At 43.1% G+C, this 23,510-nt stretch overlaps 2 protein-coding genes across 8 annotated transcripts in view; one reads left to right on the plus strand and one right to left on the minus strand.

Annotated features, from left to right (window-relative positions):
* TANC1 (tetratricopeptide repeat, ankyrin repeat and coiled-coil containing 1) overlaps positions 1 to 23,510 on the plus strand; it is a 73,756-nt gene that overhangs the window by 11,246 nt on the left and 39,000 nt on the right. For 3 of the 7 annotated variants that reach the window (XM_071435574.1, XM_071435576.1, XM_071435577.1), the window contains exons 1-2: positions 1,925 to 2,050; positions 17,510 to 17,584. In XM_071435574.1, the coding sequence (XP_071291675.1) occupies positions 17,524 to 17,584 (61 nt within the window). In that variant the 5' untranslated portion in view covers positions 1,925 to 2,050; positions 17,510 to 17,523. Of the gene's footprint in view, positions 1 to 1,924; positions 2,051 to 17,466; positions 17,585 to 22,685; positions 22,747 to 23,510 lie in introns of those variants that run through there. The other 4 variants (XM_071435578.1, XM_071435575.1, XM_071435573.1 and 1 more) reach the window with 3 other exon arrangements.
* On the minus strand, positions 1,543 to 7,352 carry LOC139593397 (bcl-2-binding component 3, isoforms 3/4-like). The gene is made up of 2 exons (XM_071434223.1): positions 7,330 to 7,352; positions 1,543 to 2,389 (listed from the first exon to the last, which is right to left on the minus strand). Exons 1-2 carry the CDS (start codon positions 7,350 to 7,352, stop codon positions 1,543 to 1,545), a joined length of 870 nt encoding a protein of 289 aa, XP_071290324.1.

Here is a 23,510-nt window from a genome sequence, read left to right on the forward strand (position 1 = left end):
TTGCTGCTGGCTGAGGTGCTTACAGCATCCTCCCCTTGTTCTGGAACCAATCTTTGGCTACCAAGTTGCTGAAGTGACAGTGAAAGAAGAGAATGTCACTTATTGCTGTTGCTCTTGTCACCCTGAGGGCTTTGTCTCCAGTTCTTCTGCTCTTCTGACACCAAACAAGGCAGTTATGGCCAATGTTCTGCAGAGACTGTGCTGCTTGTGTATCGGCCTGTCACTTCTTTCTGAACACATACATGGATTGTCTTTGTGCCCCTTACAGACACATTGGAAGACATCTTGTGAAATGCTTGCATGGTGTAGAAAATGTTCTAGAATATTCTGGCACTGTAATTTTGCGGTTAAATTCAGATTTGCTTTGTCATGATGAATTAAATATGAAAGTCAATTAGAGTTTGCACAGAAAACAGCAAATCCTTATTTATTAATTTGTAAATGTATTTTGGATTGCCCCTACATTTTCCTTTCTGGTGTGAGGAGGATTTATTTTTGTATTTAATTATATGAAATTGTAGAGGTTGTGTGTAGCAAAGCTAAGCACTTTGGCCTCTGTGCAGGGAATAGCTACAACATTGGACACTTGGGGTGGAAGAAGCAAGCAGCTTCAGGTTGGGAGAGAAAAACATGTGAGCTGAATGTTTCTGCTGACACTTTTGATTGATGTGCTCATAACAACGGCATGCAGATCACCACTGCGAAACCTGTGTTATACTTAACATAGTTAATACCACCAGGCACTTCAGTGCTAATGCCACTGATGTAAGACAGTTATCTCTCTACGTGTGACATTCTCAGCCAGAGATAATGCTCTTTGGTGGCTACTTTGCTACAGCTTATTGGGGTTACCATGGGTGCCCCACAGTAAAATTACCACTACCTCAGGTTTTTTCTCATCAGCTACCATCTGAAATGTCTTTTTGAGGAGCTAAATATTTTAACACTCTTGCTGCCCGGCATCATCTTCAGCCTTCAGAACAGTTTTGTGGATTTCTTCTGCAGTCTCTCATTCTTCAGTATCTTGGAAGATATGGATGGATAGATCGGGAATGCTGTTCAGAGGTAATGCCACCTCTACACGTGCTTGGGATCGCTCATTTGTACAGGTAAAGAACACACTGGCTGCTTTTGGAACAGCAGCACTGATGTCATGTGGTTTTGCCATGGCAGCCCCATACCCTTTTGAAAGTGTTGCTTTCCGGGACGCAGTTTGTCTTTTTCTGTGTTGTGGGCAGGGCCACACTCCTTGTTCCTCCTACACCTGCCATTTCAAATCTGGCTGTCAGAAATGCCTTGTGTGGTCCAGTTCAGAAAGTAACTTGGAACAGTCAGAGATCTTAACAGAATCACAGAATGGGTCAGTTTGAAAGCGACCACAGTGGCTTATCTGGTCCAACCTCCCTGATCAGTCAGCGTCATCCCAGAGCACATGGCACAGGATTGTGTCCAGACGGTTCTTGAATACAAGCACCTGTGGAGGGAGACTCCACAACCTCTCTGTGCAATCTGCTCCAGAGCTGCCGTTATTATTTATATTATTTATATTCCACTCGTCTTTTGCCGTGTGCAGCCTTTATAAGCTCCGATGCGATTACTTTCGTGTTTCTGATGGAAGGCTGCTTTGGGTAGAAGTGGATGGCCTCCGGTGCGGGGCTCGGGGCAGGAGCCCCCAGCCCCGAGCTGTGCCAGTGGGTTCCCAGGAGCAGAGCTCAGCCGTGCGGAGCGCACGGATGGTGGGGCGCTCCGAGCAGCGCACGGTCCGCGGGCCCGGGCCCGGCTCTGCGGGGCTGCGCGGTCGGCGTTTGTGGAGCAGCACCGCAGCCCGTGGAAGGGCGGCCCGGCCGAGCGGGCACTGCCTCGCTGCGCCTCACCCAGCGCTCCAGCCCGGCCCCGCTCCGCCCCAGCCCGTCCCGCGGGGGGCGGGCGCTGCCGCCGCCCCTCCCGTGAGCTCATCCCGCCGCCGCGCCTGCCCAGCCCGGAGGAGCCCGGAGCAGCCCGGGCTGGGCCGCGCGCGGAGCCCGAGGCGAGGGGCCGGGCCCGCCGCTGGGTGAGACCTCCCTGCCTCTTCCTCTCCTTCCCTTCTTCGCCCCGCGCCCGGCCGGGCCGGGGGCTGCGCGGGGTCGGCGGGCGCGGAGCCGCCGGTGAAACTTTCTGGCGGAGGAGCGTGTGCGGGCATGTCGGGCAGGCACGGGCCGGGGGCAGGGCGCGGAGGGGCGCGGAGGGGCGCGGCCCGGGGCCGGCGGGGGTGGCCCACCGCTCGTGAGTGGCCCGGGGTGGCCGGGGCCGGCACGGTCCGGGGGAGGCGCTGCCCGGGCGGGGCCCGGCCGGGATTTCCGCCTCTCCGGCCCGCACTGTCACGTTTCGGTGACTGGGGCGGTTTTCGTGCCTTTACCAGTAAAGATCTGGGGGGGGGGGGGGGGGGGAAAGCTGCTTTCTTCTAAACTTGCTTTCTTGGTGGTGTTTCTGTTTGGTTTCGGTATTGGAAGGCGAGGAAGAGCCCCTGAGAAGAGGCACAACGGCCCGGGCAGAGCCGGGCTGCGGGTTCGGCCGTGCGGGGATGGGATGGGACACGTGTGTGCCTGTGGGCAGCGACCTTCTTTTGACGGCTGGGGCAGAAGGGTCTGCCCGAGAAGTCATCAGTGTTCCCTGCTGGGATCTCAAGCATAAAATGATAAAACAATAAGTTGATTAGTTTTTAATACGTGAGTTACTGATAGTGTATAGTAACAGTGTATTTTAAAGCAGACTTTCTTAAAGCTTTCTGCTTTCTCAGTATTTGTTTGCCATAGCCTCATAATGCATATTTGTTAGATAGGGGACTGGGTCCTGAGTTGCTGTTTTCAAAACCAGAATGTGTCTGGAGATACCTTTGTGTGGCGTTGGACCCCGGGGGATGGAAGGAGGTTGGATGCGCCTGGGTGTGATGCGGATGTGTCCCCTGCCCGTGGTCCCTGCTCTGTAGCCCCGCGGGTGGCAGTGGCGCTCGCCTGCTCTGCCTTACATGGCGGTCTCTGACGAAGCCGGTGCTTTTGCACCATTTGGAAAGCTAACAGCTGAGGATGTGGGAGGTTTACTTTGGGCTTCTGTGACTGCTGGGTGTAAAAACAGTTGGCAAGAGGTTTGTTCGCTGGTCTGGAGTATTTTAAATGTTTTACTCATCCAGCCTACTTCAGAGTTTTGCAGGATTATTCAGTATATGCAGAAGTTCTATGTTACCTCGTATTTTTGATAGCTGTTGCTTAAAAATAGCCTGATACTTAAAAATTGAAAATACCAGGGAATTTGGGAAATAAGTGTGATGCCTTAGATCCTAGAAAATTTCCTTCCACTGTTATTATACAGTGGCCAAAAATGAACCTTTCCCACTTGTTCTGATCTGCTGTATAAGTGCTGTTTAAGTGAAAAATGGGAATATATTATTAAATAGTGCCAGTGAGCAAGGTAAACATAAGTACTGCTTCTTTTTGCCACTGTTTGGGTAGTGCATTCAGCGCTTCGTTTATGTGGATGCTCTGAAGTTCTGGTTGCCTTGCTTTCTCAGTGTCGCTAACCATTGGAATGTCCAAATGGTGATGAATTATATCTGCTTTAGAGCCAAAACATATTTGGTTCATGGCCAGAGTTGCTCAGCTTCCCATAAGAGTATGTAGGAAAAAAGACATTTTGTGGGTATGACCACAGTCCTGAAGTTGATGCCATGGCAACTTTGTGATCTGAATTATATGTTGGATGGCAGCTGAGCAGTCTAAGCAGAGGTGTTTGTTTTTCTTTAGCTGAACTTCTTCCTCTTATCAAGATTAAACCTTTCTTTGAAGGTGAAAGATTGTTTAGCAAGTTTTTAAACTCCTGTGCATGTAAGAATATCAGCCTGATCTGTTAGTTATTTGTAATGACATCCATAAATATCTGTAAATTGTAATTTATATCCATTATTTTAAAATTAAGGTTTATATGTAGGGATGCTGTTTTGACTAAAAAGTGGTATTTCAGGCTCTTTCAGGAGTTAGATCTTCATGTTTTCTGGAAAAATAGATAAAGGTCAGCTTTAGGTTTTATGTGTGGGAAAGTCTGAGAAAACTGGGTTAGTTCAAGTCTTTTTGTTGCTTTCAGCTCCCAAGACTTGATGTGGAGGTTGGAGAGTTTTTTTATCACAAAGCTGCGGCAATGGAAAAAAAAATCTCAGATCTCAGCATATGGCCTAACAAATGTGTAAGGTCTTATTTCTTAACAATATGTTTGTGTATAGGAAGCACCACTGTTAGAAAACTGACCTCTGAGTATTGAAGGCATAGCATAACACCAAACTGAAGAAACCCCAGAAGCAACCTCTGGAACATTACGTGATCCTCACTGCATTTAGTTTTGTGTTTAAGTTTAGTTTGATAAGTGCATCTTTTTTTTTTTTTTTTAATAAGTTTGTTTTTGTGGAGCCTTAACCTCTCTGATCTTATCCTGAAGGGAAGTAAATAAAGGGATCAGTTGCTCATTAATGCAGAATATCTATTGTGTGGTCTAATGTTAATATGTTTGTTTGCTCTGCTGTCTCCTACTATCCTTTCCTTTTAAAATTCATTGTTTAGCATGACTGAATTAATCCTTCTGTATTCATTGTACTTGAGAAGTTCTGTAGAGGTATTTCAGCATGCTTAATTGACTAGATTATTTATCTAAGTATAAAACTGTAGAGCTCAGGGGATGATCTCTATGCTGTGTTTGGGCTCTCCACAGATATTTTGGAGTCTCCTGTGGTGTCCATCTCCTGCTCACTGGAGTGTAGGAGAGTCTGAACTGGAGCACAGTTTCTATTTCACTTGGTTTGTGCTTCAGTCAAACAGGGTGCTTTTGGTCTCCTTTCATAGCTAAAATGTCCTCTTGCTCCCCCTCCCTGTCTTCCAGCTTCATAAACCTTGAGAGGTTTATCCAGTGTAGTGATTTCAGATTTTTGTGCTGTGTAGGTGATACATCACTGTGTAGGCTTTTTTCATCCATCATCGTCACTCCTGCTTCTTGAAGTATATGCATTCTAGTTTGTGTTCATGGAATTACTTTAACTTCTGAAAGTCCTGTTTCTCTTGCTGTGTTTCTGGAATTTTGTTTTTGCTCCCCCTCTCACCAAGAGGAGGCTTGCTAAGCCATAAGCCTAATCTGTAAAGGTACATTGTTACTAGAATATTCAATTTTGCAATATCTTAGCTTCAGTGCTTGGCCTCCTTGTAAAGTATGGAGATACTCCTGTGCCTGAGGGATGTTCATTAGAGTGTGGGAACAAAGGGCCAGGCAGCTGTGCCTGTGAGAGGTATTTCTGCACTGAGTGATTGGAAGCGTTGCTGGCACATGGGCTTTGCTTCCTGAGGTGGTGTCATCAATTTAATATTTCACATATTTTCTCCTCTCGATCTGGAATACTAATTTCTAATGAAGGTGCCAGTTTGAAAGCAGAAGCTCCTCTGGCTTTTGGAGTGACCGGCTATGCAGATCAGCCAGATGTGGACAGATGTGAGGTGTCCCGGTGGTGTCTTGGGTCCTTGGGTGCTGGCACAGAACAGTTTGCTGGCAGCCTCGTGGCTGGTGTGACACCTCAGCCTGGGATTCTTGCTGGGCTGCAGGAGGTATGTGCAGTGATGGCAGCGGCGAGTTCTGCCACGGCCCTTACTGAAATTTAAGTGTCTGGTCAAGTCAAAAGCTGCCTTTACAGTCTGGATGCCGTGGAAGTTGGTGTCAGTGCTCACTGAATTACGCCTGTCTGACCTTTTCCTGTAAACACTCTATGTCAACAGGTGCAGGGTTATGGTTTGCAGTGTTTGTGAGGTGACTGACTCAGTGAGGCACTCTTTGTGAAGCACTTCTCAGGCACTTTTGCAGTCTAAATGGCCAAAATAATTTTGTGAATGCAGCTGGTCTTGAAGTCATCTAGTTCTTCCTCATGTGCATTAGAGAATTCAGCTGTATCTGGGTGTGTATGAAATTGGAAAACTATATGCAGCTTAAAGTTCTAGTGATCTTAAATATTGTAACTACATAATGAATATGTGCAATATATAAAATATATACAAAGTTACAGATATGTATTTTGAATATTGGACTGGTTTATATCAGCTGCCCTTAATTCATGGTGATGCAAGTTGGAACTTGTAGATTATCATTAAATGCAGATTTCCTCCATGTTTTAGAGTTCTGTAATACAGGGTGGTCTTAAAAGAGAAAAAACCACCACAGCCTACAGTAGAATTGTTCGCAATCTCATCTCGCTCTGCAGCAGAATTCCCGCCGATTAGTGATGCAAGTGTTAATGGAATTTATCACCTTTTATTTTTAAGAAAAGATGCCTGGTGGCTCAGCTCTGTCAGAATGTAGGGGGGGTGCCAGGTGACAGTGGCGCATAGCCTGCCTGGCACAGAGGTGTCACAGCTGTCAGGGCCCTGGGGGGATCCTGAGGGTGGCTCAGGACAAGCCATAGGCACACAGGGCACGGGGCAGTGTGGGATCCTGAGGGTTGGTCAGTGTGAGCCATAGGCACACAGGGCAGTGTGGGATCCTGAGGGTTGGTCAGTGCAAGCCATAGGCACACAGGGCACGGGGCAGTGTGGGATCCTGAGGGTTGGTCAGTGTGAACCATAGGCACGCAGGGCACGGGGCAGTGTGGGATCCTGAGGGTTGGTCAGTGTGAACCATAGGCACGCAGGGCACGGGGCAGTGTGGGATCCTGAGGGTTGGTCAGTGTGAGCCATAGGCACACAGGGCACGGGGCAGTGTGGGATCCTGAGGGTTGGTCAGTGTGAGCCATAGGCACACAGGGCACGGGGCAGTGTGGGATCCTGAGGGTTGGTCAGTGTGAGCCATAGGCACGCAGGGCACGGGGCAGTGTGGGATCCTGAGGGTTGGTCAGTGTGAGCCATAGGCACACAGGGCACGGGGCAGTGTGGGATCCTGAGGGTTGGTCAGTGTGAGCCATAAGCACACAGGGCACGGGGCAGTGTGGGATCCTGAGGGTTGGTCAGTGTGAGCCATAGGCACACAGGGCACGGGGCAGTGTGGGATCCTGAGGGTTGGTCAGTGTGAGCCATAGGCACGCAGGGCACGGGGCAGTGTGGGATCCTGAGGGTTGGTCAGTGTGAGCCATAAGCACACAGGGCACAGGGCAGTGTGGGATCCTGAGGGTTGGTCAGTGTGAGCCATAGGCACACAGGGCACGGGGCAGTGTGGGATCCTGAGGGTGGCTCAGGACAAGCCATAGGCACGCAGGGCAGTGGAGTGTGGCCATGGGAGAGCGGGGCTGCAGGCAGGAGCCTGAGTGCTGAAGCTCCTTGTCCCTGAGTTGTTTCTTACCTTTCTGCCTGCCTGTGCCCCATCTAGCTCAAACAAATCTGTAATTACAATATTCAAGAATTACAGTGTTTGCAGCAAAGCCTGAAGACTTTGTAGGAAACCTTTTTGGCCTGATGCAGGCTGCGGTGAGTGCTCTCGTTCTGATGGCCAGGCACCCTCGGCCGTGGTGGAGCCTCTGCCTGCCCTGTGGATGTCACTAGCTGTCACATACACCTGCTGAGCAGTGGGAGCTGGTGTCACCTGTTCTGTGGAGCCCTTAAAGTGCATTTTCAGATGTGTGTAGGGTGAAGGGCTGCTGCTTGTTTGCTGCGTATCTCATATATTTGATAATTAACTGCTTTAAGGCCAAAGGGTCCTGTAAAATGTTTGCTGCACTACACTGCAGTTGTGTATATGGTGTAGGTTGTTGTTTTGTGTTGTTTGTGTTTGCTAGTGAGGTTTTTTTGGTTTATTGTTTGGAGGTTTTTGCTTTCTTTTTTATTTTTTTAAGACTCAATCTTAGTCATGGCTAAATTTAGCTCCAGCAGGAGAGAAGCTGGAGCTTGTTAGCACACAGGAAACGCCCTGACAGGAGGTATTTGATGTGTGTGTTTGTGTGTAAATGTGAACTCTGCAGCTCCACGATGGAGTCAGGCCTGTGGACCTTTGGGTAGGTCACAGTGGTTTTACATCTTTAAACGTTGTCTTAGATTCTGGTGGAACTTCGCTACCTTAAGTAGTAAATATGTCTTACAACTTGTCAAAAACTGGTAGTTTTAAGTTAAATACAAAGCTATTCCTCTTAAAACAGCAGAGGTGTTTAATTGCTGAAAAGACAGTTCAGATTTTATCTCTTTCAGCTTTGTGTTATCTAGAAAAATGCTAGAATTTGTGTAGTCTAAAGACTGTGCTTTTCTCTTTTCAGTCATTTACAATTAAACGAATCCATTTCTGTCTCAGCAGGTGTCCCTTCCTTAGGATCTATATTTCTGACCATGCTTTAACAATTAAGTATTTGAACAATATCCAAGTAAGAGTAAATAGAAGCACAATATGACCTTTGCTTTTTGGAATTTAAATAAGGTGGAAGTTGGTAGAGGCTTAGGTTTGATTCTTTTTCTGTGTTGTGTGTGGGTTTTTATCTTTTCCTGTGTTGTGTGAGGCTTTTTGTTACTTGGGATTTTTTTGTTGTTGCTTTTGAGCAAGAATGACAAAACACAAAATATTCTCAGTGTGGGTTTTAGGGAGACTGGTTTTGTCCAGAAATGCCTTTGAGTTCAGTTGATTATTTAGTTAATATGCTTCAAGGTCTGTTTTACACTGGGCTAAATGCCACTGAGGTTGCAAAGGGATTTTTTTTTTTGTGTTAGTAAGGACTGAGTTCCTGGATTTTTCTACAAAATTTTCCAGCAATTGAAAGTTTGAAGAGGAATATTTCTGCCACAGAGCATAGGCATGATAGGATAAAATTTTCAGCGCTCCCTAACTACTGATACAGAATGTTTATGTTCATGCAAGAATTCCTTTGAAAAGATAGGAGACAAGACATAAAGGGAAGACTTTGCTTTACTTTATAGATAAACTATACTTGGCAAAGGTAGAATGGAGTATAGGAACATTGTTGAAACTGTTGTGCAGTTTCAGAATGCAGTGATGCTGGTATATTCAAAACTCTAGCAATACAGAGCTGGTGTGGATGTTTTTGTTTATTTATTCTCTGTCTAAGCCATTCTTTGTGCCACTGTGGTATGTCACCAGCAGCTTATAAAGTGTTTTATACTCATTTGGAGGTATTGGGCATAGTTTGAAAGTCTGAGGGGGAAAAAAGACCTAATTAATATTGGGTCTTTTCCCCGACCAAAAGTGTTGCACTTTGTCCTTTTAAGACAATAAGGAAAGAAGAACAAAAGTGACATTAAATTATTTTTTTTTCTGCTGGAGTTCAAAGCTTGGTAAAAGTCTGCACCAGAAGAAAATGCTGAATGGTTTGTCAGGGAGGACTTGTTTCTCTTTTTGCTCCTCCATGCCCGTGCAGAAGGATCCCCCAAGGCTCTTGCACTCTGTGTGCAGTGTGTGCCACCAGAACTGCCTTGGGTCTCACTGGGGATCTGGGCTTCTCCAGAAAGCTCCTTTTGCATGTCCCAGGCATCTGCCTCACTAGCATTTGGGGAATCTCACACTGTCCCACAATCTGGTAGAAAAAGTTTATTGTCTACCTGTTTTCATCATCTCTGCTAATAGGAAAAACAGGTGCTTTTCTTCTCAGTGAGCCTTGCTTGAGCCTCCTTTCTTCAATTCTCAGCCTTCCCCAGGAGAAAAACTGAATTTTGTTTCTTTGCAGTATTTCTTCTGTTGGTAGGATTTTGACCTGAGTGAGTTCTTGTTGGTGTTGCATTGCATTGCTTCTCTTGGTGTATCAGTGAACTCTACTCATGTGATGTAGAGTGGGCTTGTAGGTGTCTCAGGAGCAGGTTAAGGGGAGGCAGTATGCCCTGTCTTGGCAAACTTGTAAATATTTACACAGACTTAAGATTTTAATGAATAATTACTTTTTTTTTTAAGTGTAAAAGTCTGTGTTCCACTAGTAGTCAAATTCTGGTTGTGAGGATTTAAATTTATTTGGTTTGGACGCTTTCCTGTGGAAGGAATGCTTTCTGGCATCTGAGTTAGAAACTATAGTGGTGCTTGGCTGTTTAATTACTGAAAACAACAGGACAACTGCAAAATTTTAATAAATACAGGCTTGCCGAGTATTTAATATTTTTGGTAAAAGCATGTAGGATCTTGTCTACACCAGGGAGTTATTGCAGGATGGGGGCGGGTGTAAATGTGAAGCACTTTCCCCCTTGTGTAGACAAGCCTTTAATTTTCTTGAGTGAGCTCTGGGATGTTCTGGGTATTCCATGTTCTTGTCCTTAATTTGAGCTCTGCAGGGCTGATAAGAGTTAGTCATCCCGCACGCCTGTGTCTGGTTCACGTGAATGACCTCCCTAGTCTGGGGTGTGTGTGTGTGAGGAGAGCCCCCCGTGCCAGGCTGGGGCTCGGGGGAGGCTTGTGTGCCATGCCATGGGGCAGGAGCGTGCAAACAGCCGGTATTGTGCTGCAACCAGGGCTCCCAGCACCACTGCCCTGTACGCTGGCGTGAGGGGATTCAGGGCAAAGAGTTGGGAGAGCATGGATGGTAGAGTGTTTGCTTGAGCTTTACACTACACAAGAATGCCCGAGTCTGCTCCGTAAAACAACACAAGCGGGTAATTAAAAATGGAAGGCTTGCATTTCATGAGAGACAGAAAAAGGCAGCATCCCAGGATCTGAGGTGGAAAGCAGGGAGAGTAATATTTTTGTTTTGCCTCCTTCTGATGAGTGAGATTTCAGGAAATAGCCAAGCTAATCTAACAGTTTGCCGTGATTCGGGGGAGTGGCATTCCTTCCTTCTGTATCTGCTGTGAGATCCTTCTTTTTTCCTATGTCATCTCCTCTGTAAGCACAGAGAAGATGAATCACATCTGACACAATGCAGCAGGAGCACAGGGCTGACCCCACTGGCCATCTTGTAAAGGCTCCACCAGTATGACCTTGAGAAAACTGGGCTTTGCTCCTCCTAGGTGAAATGGAAATAAAATTGTTCCCCTTCCTGCAGGCTGCTGTGAGCTGTCATATGTTCTGAGATGCTCTGAGGTTGAAGAGGCAGTATATATAGGTACCCAACATACTTTCTGGATTATGTGAATTTCATGTCTGTTCTTTAGGCATCCTCAAAAATGTTAATGTTTAATTCCAAAGTTTGCTTATTTAATTGTCCACAAGATATATACCCTTCTTCTTGCATATGTGTATAGTTGTGCAATTGTGCTGATGTGTCCTGGATAGGTCAGTATGTTTGAGCTTTGTGTTCCTTGTGTTGCTGCTCACTCCCACATTTTAGGGTCACTTAGCACTTGCTTTTCTTTTATTATTTTTGGGAGGAGGAGGGTTGCAGGAGGTACTGTCATGTTATATGAATTGTTATTAACTGTCAAAGCCAAACCCAGCACAGGGATCAATTTAGACAGTTACATTCTCTGAAGGAAGTAATTTTGCTTTGTATTTTTGATAGCGGTTTCCAAGATTTTCCTGTGTGACTTGCCCTGACCAGGGGGCTGGACCAGGTGACCTCCAGAGGTCCTTTCCAACCTTAACCATTCTGTGACTCTGCCCTTGTCAAAGAAGTCCTAGTGAGTCCTAATATTTCCTTTCTGTCATTTTGGATATTTCAAGCCGTTGCACACATATCACTCTACCTCTAGTAACTAAAGCTAAGGATAGTTATCCTAAGGAAGAAAACATCAATATCAATTGGACGTCAGGGTAGTGTACTTTTAAAAGCCATATTAAAACCTTCTGAAGTGTTTACATAGTAATATATATGTTCATCTCTGCCTGTAAGAAGGAAGTAAGTAGTGTGTTGTTTGTGTACAGATTTTGGATAGAGCTCTGCATTTGATTTCTAGAAAAAGTAAGGGGCTGTGATTCCCAACCATTTCAAGATCAGGTATTTTGTGATTTGGGTTTATAGTAAACATACTGTCCCAGAATTTCTAAGGGTAGCTGACATGGGGGAGAAAAGATTGACACCAAATACAGGTGCATGTTCCCCATGTTTGAATAGAGATCTGTAGTGTTAGGAGAAAACTATTAGTAAAACAGGAGAAGAACTCCATGAAAAAGCAGACAATAAAATCCTGAAAATACCTGATAAGGATGAAGAATATAGGAGATTTGGAACTAGATATGATAAGGAACTAAAATAGAAAGAAGCTTTATCAGCACCGTCTTATGTTAGCATTCAAGGAAATACAGCTGTCATTAGTGTAATGTTTCTTAAAAAAATAAAATTCTCAGGCATACTAGCATACTAGATTATTTGAAAACCTGCAAATTAGCTGTGATGATGAAAAAAAGTCACCTCTTTTGTATTCTGGACATAATACTGACCTTGTTTGGGATTTTGTTTGGATTAGTTAGTTTTAATTTTGTTTTGTAAGTCATACCTGAAGAAAGGGAAGACTGTAGAAAAAGCTAGATAGCTGTGGTCTTGGCATTTTCTCTGGAGGGTCTCAGCAGAATGGGAACAAAAAGTCTAAAACACCTCTGCTTTGGCAGAAAAGCTGTGAACAGGTAAGATTTTCAGGTTGTGTTGGCAGCTGCTACTCTTCTTTCCTGTGCAGCCAGACAGGTGATTCCACTCGTGATTCTCCATCTGCAGGATTGCTGAATCCTTCGGGTTGGTTCAGACAGGGGCTTGTGACCTTTGGAGTGAATGGTTCTGGCTCGTGAGTGCTCTCCATCTGCTTCAGTGAAGATCAGTTTCTTCAGTGCTTCAGGGTATTCTCAAGTAGTGAGGAGCAGTAATCTCTGAAAAGATGATCAAGAGTAGTTTTTGCAGTGTCTGGCTCCTGCCCAAGATTTTTGGACAGCAGTCAAGTGAAGCCACCAGCTTTTCCCGTGTGTTGGCAGCCCTTGGCGATACTGGCCAGAATAATCAGCAATTTGGTAAAAGAGTAACATAGCAGAAAACTAGGTGATTGCAGGGCATAATAGTTACAGCTCTGGCATCTGAGAAATTAAATCTAGATCTAGACTGGTGGGAAAAAAGCTACTGCAGAAGCACATTCTAACAGCTAACATGATAATGAGGTTTTTCTCACGCTTCCTCATCTTTCACCTCTTATTGTATTTTAATAGTGCTTCAGGGCGTAATTCCACTTCAGAAGTGAATAACAAACTGGAAACCTTGCTGTTGTTTTGCAGTTTCCTTTTAAACTGCTGCATAGCTTTCACTGGGTCAGATGAGAGGGAGGAAATGTGGAGTATCTCACTGGTAGGTTTAATAATGATTAGAAGATTGAGTGAAGAGCAAATGATGCAAACGTACTATGGCTTGTCAGTTTTGTATCTGTATCTGGTTTGTACTTAGATTGATCTTTGTGCATGAGAAATGCCTACAAAGGGTAAATTGTTTAGGGTATTGTATAAAAATATTTCAATAATAACTATTTAACTTTAGTGGGTCTGGCTAAATATAGTGCATTGGAAACATTATATATGCCTCTTTTTACTTGGCTGTAGGGACAAAGGGTCAGGGACAGACCTCTCCAGTGTATGCTTTATCATTTTCGTTCATGCATTTGAATCATCATAACACAAATATATCTCACTGGAAATTGTGTCTTAAAAGTAAAAACACTATTCTCTTCAAATGTCTGTTCATTAATGAATTAGTAGTCACATATCTGGGGATATGCCCTCTGTTTATTACAAAATGTAGTAATTTTGAAGGAATTTTTTACTTACTTGATTTGTTGGATCAGTAATACCTTGCTCCTTTAAGTATTGTTTTTTTGGTGTATATTCCTCTTGTTTGAAATCTGCAGTTCAGCTAAAGGACTTTGAATTTGCCAGAAAAGGGAAGTGTTGGAACTTTTCTGTGTGACACATAGAATGACACTCTGAATGTATTTGTAGGCAGTGAAAGCAGTTCTGACTAAATGAAGTTTTCTTTTGAAGCTTAGGATTTTGGGATTCAAAAATGCAAAATGCACTTTAAAAATGCAGATTATTTGAAGTATGTGTTTCATAAACCCCACTGAAAGGTGGCAAATACTTAAGTACTTCCGTGCAGACAGTAGACTAAGATGTTCTACCCTGGATTTCTTTGCAAATAAATGCTCACTGGTTTTCAGGATCTAAATCTGGAAGTTTGAACGCAGCTGTGGGTAGTAATGTAAGGAGTGTAAATGTAAGGAGTGTAAATGTCAGGAGTCCATGGGCATTAGCTCAGGTGTGTACCTGCCATGTGGGCTTGGTTTATTTGACCTCTGCAGTAGTGATGAACTCCTGTGGGTAGATCTTTGAAAATAACCCTCTCCAAAAGGTGAGGGAGGTGCAACAAGAGCTGTGAATCATCTTGTTCCTGATGTTGGTGTCTTCAGCAGGAGTTTTACATGGAAAACACTCCCTTGCAAGGAAGTTGCTGAGTTTTAAGGAGAGACTTGCAGGCTGAGTGAAAATGTGGGGAGATTTTTCCATCTCTGCTTTTCAGAGGGGATTCCTCAGGTAATGAAGTATTTAATTTACAAAGATTGAGACATGAACTGTTGCGTGTGCCTGTGCTCCTGACTCTTTCCATGACCTAAGATTTCTGTTTTATAAAGCTGACGATGCTTTGGAGTTGTTCAGAAGAAGCTGATCATTATAAATTCTTGAATCAAGGGACTTTCTGCCCTTTCCCTTCATGCTCTGAGCAGGAAGCATGTATGGAATGCAATGTCCTCTGCATCTGAAGTTGAACTGGTGGGAGGACAGCATCCATTTGAAAATGCTCTTGGTGTGAGCTGGAGTCCACCTTTGTCAGCAGCTGACAGGGTCTTCAATTCAACAAGCAGTAGAGTTCTGTTGAGACATTGTTATTATTAATGCTCTGGGATAACAAGTCCACATCTAATACCCATTTTTAAATGGGAATGATAGTTTCTAAATCTTTAAAAAAACCCAGCAGACACCAAACAAGTGGTTTCATGGCAGAATTTAAAAATTGGAATTAAGAAATCATGAACTGGAGTTGTTTACCAAAGTGAAGCAATTGCAGTAGCTGAAAGGGTTCCTGATGTCTGAGTCAGGGAGTTTTTCTACTTAAGCTTAGCTGTGAGAAGGAGAGAAAGTGCAGTGTGCTTAGAAAGACAACGTGCCAGCATTACTGTAAAATATCCCATTAATACAGTTACCTTTAAAACAGAACAAGATCTAGTCTCTTGTGCCCGATTCAAGGGATGAGAAATTATAAATGCACACTCTTGCTGTTCACTTTAATTGGTGTTACTGAGGTGTGAACTATGGGTATGAACAAATACGTTACCTGAAGCTGAAATGCCCTTGCATGTATGTCAGTAAGCATCACAGTAGGTGCAAATAACGTCGGTATATCTTTTGGCTTTGGTTTTTTTATTTTTTGCTAACACTGTCTGAAGTATTTCTAAGCTGTAGCAGTTGGTTCATTCCCTCAGCGTTCACCTGCACGCTCTGGAATGCCAATGATGTTGTACTGGACCCAAGGTGGTGGTTTTAGCATTGCTTCAGAAGACAGTTTATTTTTATACCCTTCAGCTTGCAAGCAAAGAGCATTGCTATTGCTTTGCTGTTGCAGCCCTTAGGGTTAGCTCTCTCTGTGTGCATAACTCACATAGCAAAAGGTGAGTTGCTTTGGAAGTACTTACCTTTATTTCTGCATTTCATTTTGTAGGGGAAAAGGAAGGAAGTGGACTTCATTTCCAGGTAGTAGGCACTTTTCATATCTGCACTGATTGTGGTCTGAATAAGCAACCATCTTGCATGCCAGTCGTGTTCTGTGTTAGAACAGATCAGCGAAGAACTCTTCGCACAGTAGGGAAATTGGCCTCAATTCCAAAAAGAGAAAATCTAGGATGGAATTGTCCTTGATTCCTTTTATTTGGTCTCTCATCAGCCCTTATCTATATTCTAGGAATAGGAATGACATATACTGTAGAGTTGCAGTTCTATATGAAGCCTGTCTGTCCTGGTTAATAGAAAATTCACACTTGTATTTGCAAAACAAGAAAGTTAAATATAATATGTGACTTTTCAGGTCTTCCTTTTTTTTTTCTCCCCCTTGCCACTCTATTCTAGCTATGTATGTAAAGTACCTTTCTTAGATTCTGAAATTCATTAGCACCTTCAGGTCCTACCATTGCATAATGCAGGCTTTCTAACATGGTGGATGGATAATTTGATTAATTTATTTTGCTTTGTATCCAATAAGTAATCATAAATTACTTCCTTTCAGTGTATTTCATTTTTCGGGTAGATGATCCGGTTTTGGGGCTGTGTTTGCGAGCTTTTTCAGTTTTCTTGATGCTGAGCTGGAGAGGGCTGGGTAATTTCCCTGCTTTGGGAAGCAGCTGGAGGCGTTGCAGAGCCTGTTGGCCCCGGCAGCGCGCAGGACAGCGGTGTCTGCGTGTGGGTGCCCATGGGTGGCCCAGGCAGCGCCACCCCAGCACAGCCCCTGCCTGCCTGGGGACCAGCCCGGGGCGTGCCTGGCTGTCACCTGTGGGAAGCTGCCGGGAGCTGCACGTGGAGTATGAGCCAGGCCTGGAAACCTTCCAGTCCTCTGGGTACTGTTAGCTGCGTATGCTTCGGGTTATTCATGGGAGCTGAACAATTCTGTTGTACTGATTTCTCTTTCTCTGCTTTATTTCATCAAATAAAGAGAACTTTCCGAGGAATCCATAGTTTTTGGATGGAAGACTTTTCCTGTTGATTCATGTGGAGTTCATAGCAGTCTGTTACATTAGACAGCATAGTCAGATTACTTTTTTCCCCCCTTCTTGTTGCATGTTCTGTACGGAAAGTTTTCTTAAATGAGGTATTTTTTGAATATTTCAGTAGAGAAAACAAATGAAATTACAATTGTCAGATGCTCCCAGAAAGCTTTTTGGGAAAGAAGTGATGTTCATAATTCCTTCCATTCTGTTTTCCTTGCTTTGTAACTGGTTGCTTCTGTGAAAGAACTGTCTTTCAGGTTGATCAGCCCAAATACATTTTTCTTTTACTTCATACTTCTCTGAAACCTGCAGTCAGCTGCAGCCAACCTGTGCTCACTTGAGGCTGGCTGTTAGTGTGCCGTGTGGCAGGCAGAAAGCCTTGTGGGGAGGAGTTTGTTCCTCAGTTCCCCGGGTGCTGTGTGTGGGCACAGGTGGAGGGTGTCCCATGTCCTGCTGGTATCCCTGCTGCACAGTCTTGCAGGTGGCATTCCCAGGTGACACCAGGCTGCTCCTGTTGCTGCCAGTCTGGCGGCTGAACTCTGGTCAGGAGTTAGAGCTTCATTTTAGTTTATTTTGCTGGAGTATCTTAGAGCAACTTACTCAGGTTTAGCCCTGTAACTGCAATTGGATGTGGAGCATGGAGAATGCTGCATTACTTTTCTGTACCAGAAGACAGCAAACTCTTAGTTGCTTAGTTAAAGTATTGAAATATTTCTTGTGCATGACTACTTTGCTTAACCAAGTGATGCTGTAAGAAATAACTGTGACTACCAAAAGGTTTCTTGTAATTACTTCACTGTTTTATTTGTATTGATCCTGTTTTTTGTTTTGACTTGTGTGAATGGACATTGCATTTATTTTTGTTTCTCTCTGTTATTCTCTAGGAGCAACATTTAAAATGCTAAAGGCCGTTCTAAAAAAGAGCCGAGAGGGTGGCAAAGGGACCAAGAAAGACCCAGGTATGACTGTTACTGTGATGTTTTATAGCCCAGGTGAGTTGAGCACTGCAAACCCAGGACCGTCCATCCTGTGGTGCAGCAGTGCCCGTCCCGGGGGCAGCTCCCTGTCCCCCTGCCCAGCTGCTGCCTGTGGAGCAGGAGCTGCAGCTCTGGACCTGCCTGCGAGGCGGCTCCAGTGCAATTATTGCTGCATCTCCAGCGGGCGGCGCGGGGGACAGCAGTTGGTTGTGGTTGTTGCCCTAGAAGTACCGAGAGCAGGCTGTGTGTGCTGTACTGCCAGCTCCTACACGGCCTGGGGCCAGGCCTGCTGACCACAGAAATGCACTCTAAAATGCTTATTCCTTACGTTACAAAAAAACTCAACTCTGGTTATGTATTATGGGCAATGGAATTTTTATTATATATGTCTTTTGGAAAAAAATAATTATTGAATTAGTGAGAAGTTATTAAGCTGGTTATCAGGTTTCTATTATGTTCTAGTTTTTGCTTTAACTACAGAGATTTTTTGAAGGTAAAAGTAATCATTATCAACAAATCTTACTTAAAATAAAACTTATTTTAATACTAACCATAAATGTAGTAGGCCACTACTTACCTGCATTACCTTCCAGGAAGAAGGGTAACTAAGAGCTCTCATTGCCATGTTCAAGGGCAGGGGAGGCCCAGGGATGCTGGTTGAGGAGGAGCAGTAGCTGTAGATGTGCAGGTGTTGGTGACTGATATGAACATGCCTGCTCTGTGCCAGGCATGCTGAGGTCTTTGCTGCGCTGGCTGGAGAGCTCATGGGCCTGAGTGAGAGTGACCTGTTTTTCAGAGTTACATTTTTAACTTCAGACTATTAATGTAGACTAACATTTCTGATTTTCTGATGAGTTTGATCCTAAATTATCCATTAGAGTAAATTTATGGTCTTTGGCAACATTAGCTTCTTACCCCCAGAGTAAAATACAAATAAATCTGAATACTTCTTATATGTATAAAGAAAAGAGCATAATAAAGGTGCCACGTCCTTGTTTATTGGAGCCTTTAAAACAACACAATCCTGTTTTCTCAGAAAGCAAGTTACATACATGTCTTGCATTGCAGCTTCTAAAACTATGCAGTTACACTGAGTCCTACAAGGGGAGAGTATTTTCACTGTTCTTTTGCAAAATCTGGTTCTGAGTTCATCTGGCAGGTAATGTGTTGTTCTTCAGGAAATTTCTGTGGTCTTGTGAAGTTTTCACTCTGCCCCAGTTCCTTTCTAAATGACTGAATGATGGGAGCTATGCTGATTAGAAAAAACACTGACACTAGATCAGAGATGCACAGAAATTATCACAGAGCAACACGAAAGGCATTCTGTTAATTCTGTGTGTGCTGCTGACTTGAAGTTACCAGCTGGGGTTGTTTAAACAGAGTGGGCTACAGATTCCTGTGGTGAGGCTTTCACTGGTACATTTTTTGTTAAAGTACTAGATGGAAGTTGGTTTTGGCTCAGAAGGAAAATCGGGCTGTTCAGAATAGAGCTCTGACCAGGCTTTGATTAAAATCTGAAGCTTGGAAAAACCCTTTTCCTGTAGGTCAGAAAGCATGGCTTTTTATTTTAGTATCTCTCTGCAGACATCTGTCTGTAGTAATGTGTGCAAAAGAAGATTTTTCTCTGCTTTTGCAAATACAATGCTGCTGTATTTCTGAGCAGCAAGGAAAAAGTTAAAGTGTGGGAAGTTTTTTGGTTTAATTTTTGGTTTGGTAGGTTTGTTTATTTGTTCGGGGGTTTTTGTTGTTTTTTAAGCAGAGCTCTAGAGCTTCACGTATTAATTAGATGTTATGGAAACCAAGTATTGGGAAAAATTGGTGAATAGTGCCTAACTGGTGAGAGCTAGAGCAAGGAGGAGTTCAGGAGCAGCTTTTTAAAAGGAAGTAAATAATTGATACATTGGATTTCAGAGATTTGTGGGTTTTTTGTATTTAGATGATGTGAAAAGTTTGAAGAGACATGTGTGCATTTAATTCTGTTCTGTTGTGTGCATTTAATTCTTAGACCAGGACTTTCTGTAAAGTTATGTCCAGTTTATTAGCTTTCTCTGTTGTTCCAAAGGACATTCCAATTCTTCCAGCTGCAAGACATTTCTCCACTTTTAGAAAAGATGTGAAGCAAGGAAAAGAACATTGATCTTAGTAGAGCTTATTTTTGCTCACTCATCTCCCTGGTCTTTAAACTGAAAACAGGGAGAAACTGAAGGGTTTTTTTGATTGTAGAGTTTTCCTACTTCATGGCCCTTTGGATATGGAATAGCAGCAACACTTAAAATTTCCTGTTCTCTGTAGAGAGTAGAAATGCACCCCAGCAATGGGAGCTGACTAGAGAGATAAGACTGTTAACGTGGCCATGGCCATTCTTCAGACTGCTGTTGGAGAGAGGAATGCAGTAGTAAATTTAGATGCTTCTCTCAGCTCTGTGGGCACATGGGCTTGATTTTTTGCTTATGAAGTTTTGAGAAATTGTTCAGGTTTTTCAGAGCTTCCAAATGTGGGAGGAAGGAGACAGCGCATCTCAGTAGGGCCACCCTGAACACAGCTGGGAAGACTGCATGGTCCTTTTTCAGCGTGTTCATGGTTTCAGAGTGATACTGAGGAGCTAGAAGGCAGTAGAATCTCCATGGGTCATAGTGGGCAGCCCAGCCGGCGTAGGAGGGACACCAGAGTGATGAGCTGCAGCTGCGCCTTGACCACGTGGGACCATTTGGAGTCAAACTGAAAGGGATTTAGGCTAAACTGCAGCAGCTTATTCTTAAACTGAAGTAACCCCAGTTGTCCCATGGGTTGCATGAAAGGAACGCCTGGAAGTCTGCATGATTTAGATCTTAGTGGGATGATTCCTGTTTTACTGAATAGAACTTCCTGTTTGTGTGTTAACTCTATTTTATGGGTTTTACAGCTGGTAGGCTTGTGGAACTTGTATGAGTAGGAATGGTGGTGCTTTTTTCTGGATTGAAGGAAGGCACAGCTGTAATATTAAAAAGTGTAAAAGGGTTAAAGGACAAAAAGAAACAACCCTAACTGTTTTAACAGTAGCTTGTATGGATTTTAATACTGGAATTTCTCATTTGCCCTGACATAAGGGCTTAAGAGCTGAAGCTGTGCGTAACATTTTGGAAATCTAGCTGCTGGGAATGTTGATTGCAGGTTTTAATAGATTCTTAAATTCAGGGTTATCTTGAAAAATAGGGTTTCAAGAACTAGTATCGATACTTTGAGAGAGACAGGTGCTCTGCTGAAGAGTGGTAGAATATCTTTGTAGAAATAACTTCTGCCTTGATCAGATGGAAGGCTGTCACGTGGGAATGTCACTTGTGGAAAAATGATACCTGAAGCAGCACCAAAAGCAGTAGTTATGGATACATAGTTGGGCTCAGACCCTGAAGGTACTTCAGTAGAAATTCTTCTACAACAGTTTTGTAATAAACCCATTTTAAAATGTGTTTGTTTGGATGTGGCTGGGAGGTGTTGATAGGTAGGTAGGTGGCTGTTGTAGAATTAGATACAATCTGAATGAAGCAAAATGAGTGTGTTTAAACTTGCACGTATGTAATTATCAATTTGTGCAAACATACACGAACACAGGTGAAAAGAGCTGTGTTGGCAGCAAGTTACTTGTAGAGCAGCTTTTGCAAGCAAAACTTAGGGATGTTATTTCTAAATGTGGATTTGAAGACAAGGTGATTGGTATCCAACTTAGGTAAACAGATGTGCCAAATGAACAAAATTTCAAACAAACTAAATTTTTTACACAGACATAAAACTTTTTCTGCATCCAGATTTTTTCTGGTTTTCTGCAGCATGGAGAAACCTGTCTTTACAGCCCTTCAGACATAGTTATTTCCATACAACAGAAATAACTGTAATCTGTAAGTTGATTTTTCTTTTCTCTTGTCCTTCTTTGCATTAGTAATGTACATACTTGATAAAGGACAGAACCTGGGGGGGGAAAGCCACAGTCTGCACCTGTAACCTTAAAGTAACAGAAAACGGTTTGGGCAATGTTTGAAACCAAGCAGGAAGGGAGTAAACAGAAACAAGTAAAAAGTGGTACTATCTCCTCTTTGTTAGCTTATTGTCATCAAATCCGTGTTGTCTCTCTAAACTCTTCCAAAGTTTCCAGGTCCTCTAGAGATTGCTGGGGAGGTGTCTCTCCAGTGGGACATGGCAGAGCTGTCCCACCTTGTGCCCTCTGCTGAGGGTGTGTGTTCTCCTTCCTTGCTCTTTGCCTTTTGCTTTGCTTTGCTAATGGACTTTATTTTCTACATTTAAGGTAATCCCAGCTCTTTGTCTGTTTCTGCCCTGTGTTTCTTTCTACCTACCATAGAATTGTGTGTTTCTGCTCTCTCTCCTGTGTTCTCATAGTTGAGGTTAACTTGTTGACCAGTTTATTTCCTTGAGGTTTTTAACTTGACCTCTGTAACCACAAGGAGATCTTCTGTCTCTGGCCTCAGCTGAAAGCAGCTGGCTGTTTTATTTTAATATAGCATAGAAATTTTGTGTGTTAGTGACACAGTTCAAGCAATCAGGGCCAGAAGACTGTTGTTCAAGTTCTGCTAGGTTACCTGTAAGTCCTGTCTGTGCCTAGAAGAGTAGTATAAAGAATATACATAAGCTTCAGAATATAAACAAAAAGTACTTCTTAATTATGATTGGTTTAGAAATTCTACACAGCTACTCATACTTAAATGCTTAAAAATGCTTCAGAGATAAATTTTTATTAGTATTTCCTGTTGGGTTTCTGTACTGCCAGCTGCTTTCCAGTATATAATTATATTTGTTTTCTTTAACTGTCCCAAAGTCAGAAACTCGCTTGCATTTGAGAATCTGCTTTTTTTTTTACTAACCAAGCAAAAGCTCATTCAGTATAAAATACATGTGATGTATTTAATTTAAAGAGAAAATAAAATCCTGTATATTAAGTTTCTACAGAACATACTCAGTTATTTCAGATGGTTTTGTAGTAGTGTGACCATTGTCGTTCTGTTGACCCAATATCAGGCCTGAAGGAACACGAATAATGGCAGTATTGTGCTTAGTTTGCAGTGTTCTTCTGCACTAAATCCCATCAGAAGTTGAACATCAAATGTAGTACATGGTATGCCTGGAAACTTCATTGATGTCAGTAGAAATAGAGTGTGGTAAGTAGTTGGGACTTTCAGGTTTTCCAGCTTCAGGGCTTGTTAGATATTAATAGTAGTGGTCAAATAACAAGGGACAGATTATTATGTCAACAAAAAGATGATGTTTAGAATGCAGCAACATAGAGCTTTAAAGGCAGAGAATCTGGAGAAACAAGATGGGTGGTTTTGGTTTCTGACATAAAAGTTATTGAAGTACTTATGGATTTGTATATATCAGACTTGGAGTAATTGCCTGAATATTTAGATTTTTTTTTTCTTATTTGGTCTGCCAAAAGGGTGCATATTAATAAATCTTTCCTGTGTCTTGTTTGATTCAGATCTGATAGATCAGACCTAATTTTTTTCAATACTCTTTGAGACTTAATTTTCATTTGCATTAATTTCCTTCTTATATTCAGGTATCTTCATGAAAGTATCTTTGGCTTAAGTATGGGTATGGGTATACAGACTTCTGAATGTTTGTATAGAATGGAGGCTTTATTTCTGCATTATGTTCCTTTGCAGACTGGCATATCGTTAGTTACTTTTGTTTGTCTGCCTTGCCCTTTAGGAATATTGTACACTGAACAAGTTGGATGAAATCTGAGAATTCAGAATTTCCTCTCTTTTACTCACATAATCAGATACAATTAAGAAATTGAGATTATACTTAGTATTCTTTTTCATAAGTAAAATGGCTTTCAAAGGCATGAGCTGTGATCGCTTGTATGAGGCTCCACCACCCCTGTTTTACTTTCTCCTTTTCCTTTTAGCCAAGGCCC

This window comes from Agelaius tricolor, unplaced genomic scaffold (genome assembly GCF_023055355.1).
Source record: "Agelaius tricolor isolate 1412-34295 unplaced genomic scaffold, bAgeTri1.0.p SCAF_10, whole genome shotgun sequence".
Taxonomy (NCBI): Eukaryota; Metazoa; Chordata; class Aves; order Passeriformes; family Icteridae; genus Agelaius; species Agelaius tricolor.